Source organism: Colletotrichum tamarilloi (genome assembly GCF_030869305.1).
Source record: "Colletotrichum tamarilloi strain Tom-12 chromosome Unknown Scaffold_503.1, whole genome shotgun sequence".
In the NCBI taxonomy this organism is placed as follows: domain Eukaryota; kingdom Fungi; phylum Ascomycota; class Sordariomycetes; order Glomerellales; family Glomerellaceae; genus Colletotrichum; species Colletotrichum tamarilloi.
Window position 1 is genome coordinate 1 of NW_026849885.1, and position 1,064 is coordinate 1,064.

The window sequence follows — 1,064 nt, forward strand, 5'->3', positions numbered from 1 at the left end:
GCGACACTTTCAAAGGCGTGCACTTACCGGAGGGAACGCGCATCGGTTACGGAGCGTGGGGTATCTTCCGCCGAGGCGACATTTGGGGACAGGATGCCGACGACTTCCGACCGGATCGATGGCTCACGGCGGATGCGGAGAGCCTGAGATCGATGGAGGCAACGCTCGAGCTTGTCTTCGGCCACGGCAAATGGAAGTGTCTCGGACGGAATGTGGCGATGATGGAGCTGCAGAAGTTATTTGTTGAGGTACGTTGCGCGTGTCCGGCGTATGGTTCTGCTCTTGCGAAGACGACGTACTGACACTTCCGTCAGCTGCTACGGAGACTTGACTTGGTATTGTGTGACCCTACGAGGCCATGGAAGTCACTCAACTATGGGATCTTTCTGCAATCCCAGTATTGGATGAGGGCATACAAGCTACCGGCAGGAGCGTCCGGCCAAGATAGATCACAAATAAGCGAGGATGCGCTGCCTGCCGTCGCCGCTGCAGGTTTGTGACTGGCCAGCGCGGGCCAAACGGGGCGATGAAAGGTTTGTTGGCGCCGCGGCTCGCCTAGTACCGCGGAGCAGGTTGCGGGGACGCTGGCACTGGCCGCCTGTTCGTGGGGTGGTGGATGGGCAAGCCGCAAATTGGACAACGTGGTTGCGCAGCTGCTGGAGCTCGACATGGACAGAAAACATGGGGAAATACGATGATCAAAGGGGGTAAGCCTGGAAGGGCAGGCAAGGTAGCGTGCCCAGGGGATACTTTGGTTGTGATGGATGTATCATGACAGACGGAGACTGGGGTGTGGTTGATTAGAAGAGACACCCGTCCTGGAGGCCTTACGGTCGCCCGCCTCTTCGCAACACTCGAGACAAACGGACAGAGAAGAGACGGTATCGCAATTGAGACTTGATTTAGATGCCATGCGGGAGGACGAGGGTCCGGGGGTGGAATGTTTCCAGATCCCGTGGCGGTCGGTCGTCCAGCCACAAGAAAACCTTCTGGAAGCTCCAAGAGTGTGACGGCACGTACTTGAGCACAGGTGCGCTGACTCACATCAGCTACCATTTTTCTTC

At 57.4% G+C, this 1,064-nt stretch overlaps 1 protein-coding gene across 1 annotated transcript; it reads left to right on the forward strand.

The window, feature by feature from the left end:
- On the forward strand, positions 1–500 carry CTAM01_17323 (cytochrome P450; the record flags this gene model as incomplete). The annotated part of the gene is made up of 2 exons (XM_060533308.1): positions 1–248; positions 315–500. Coding segments are annotated over 2 exons (434 nt in total), but the record flags the coding sequence as incomplete, so codon positions are not given.
- Between the last annotated feature and the right edge of the window lie 564 nt (positions 501–1,064).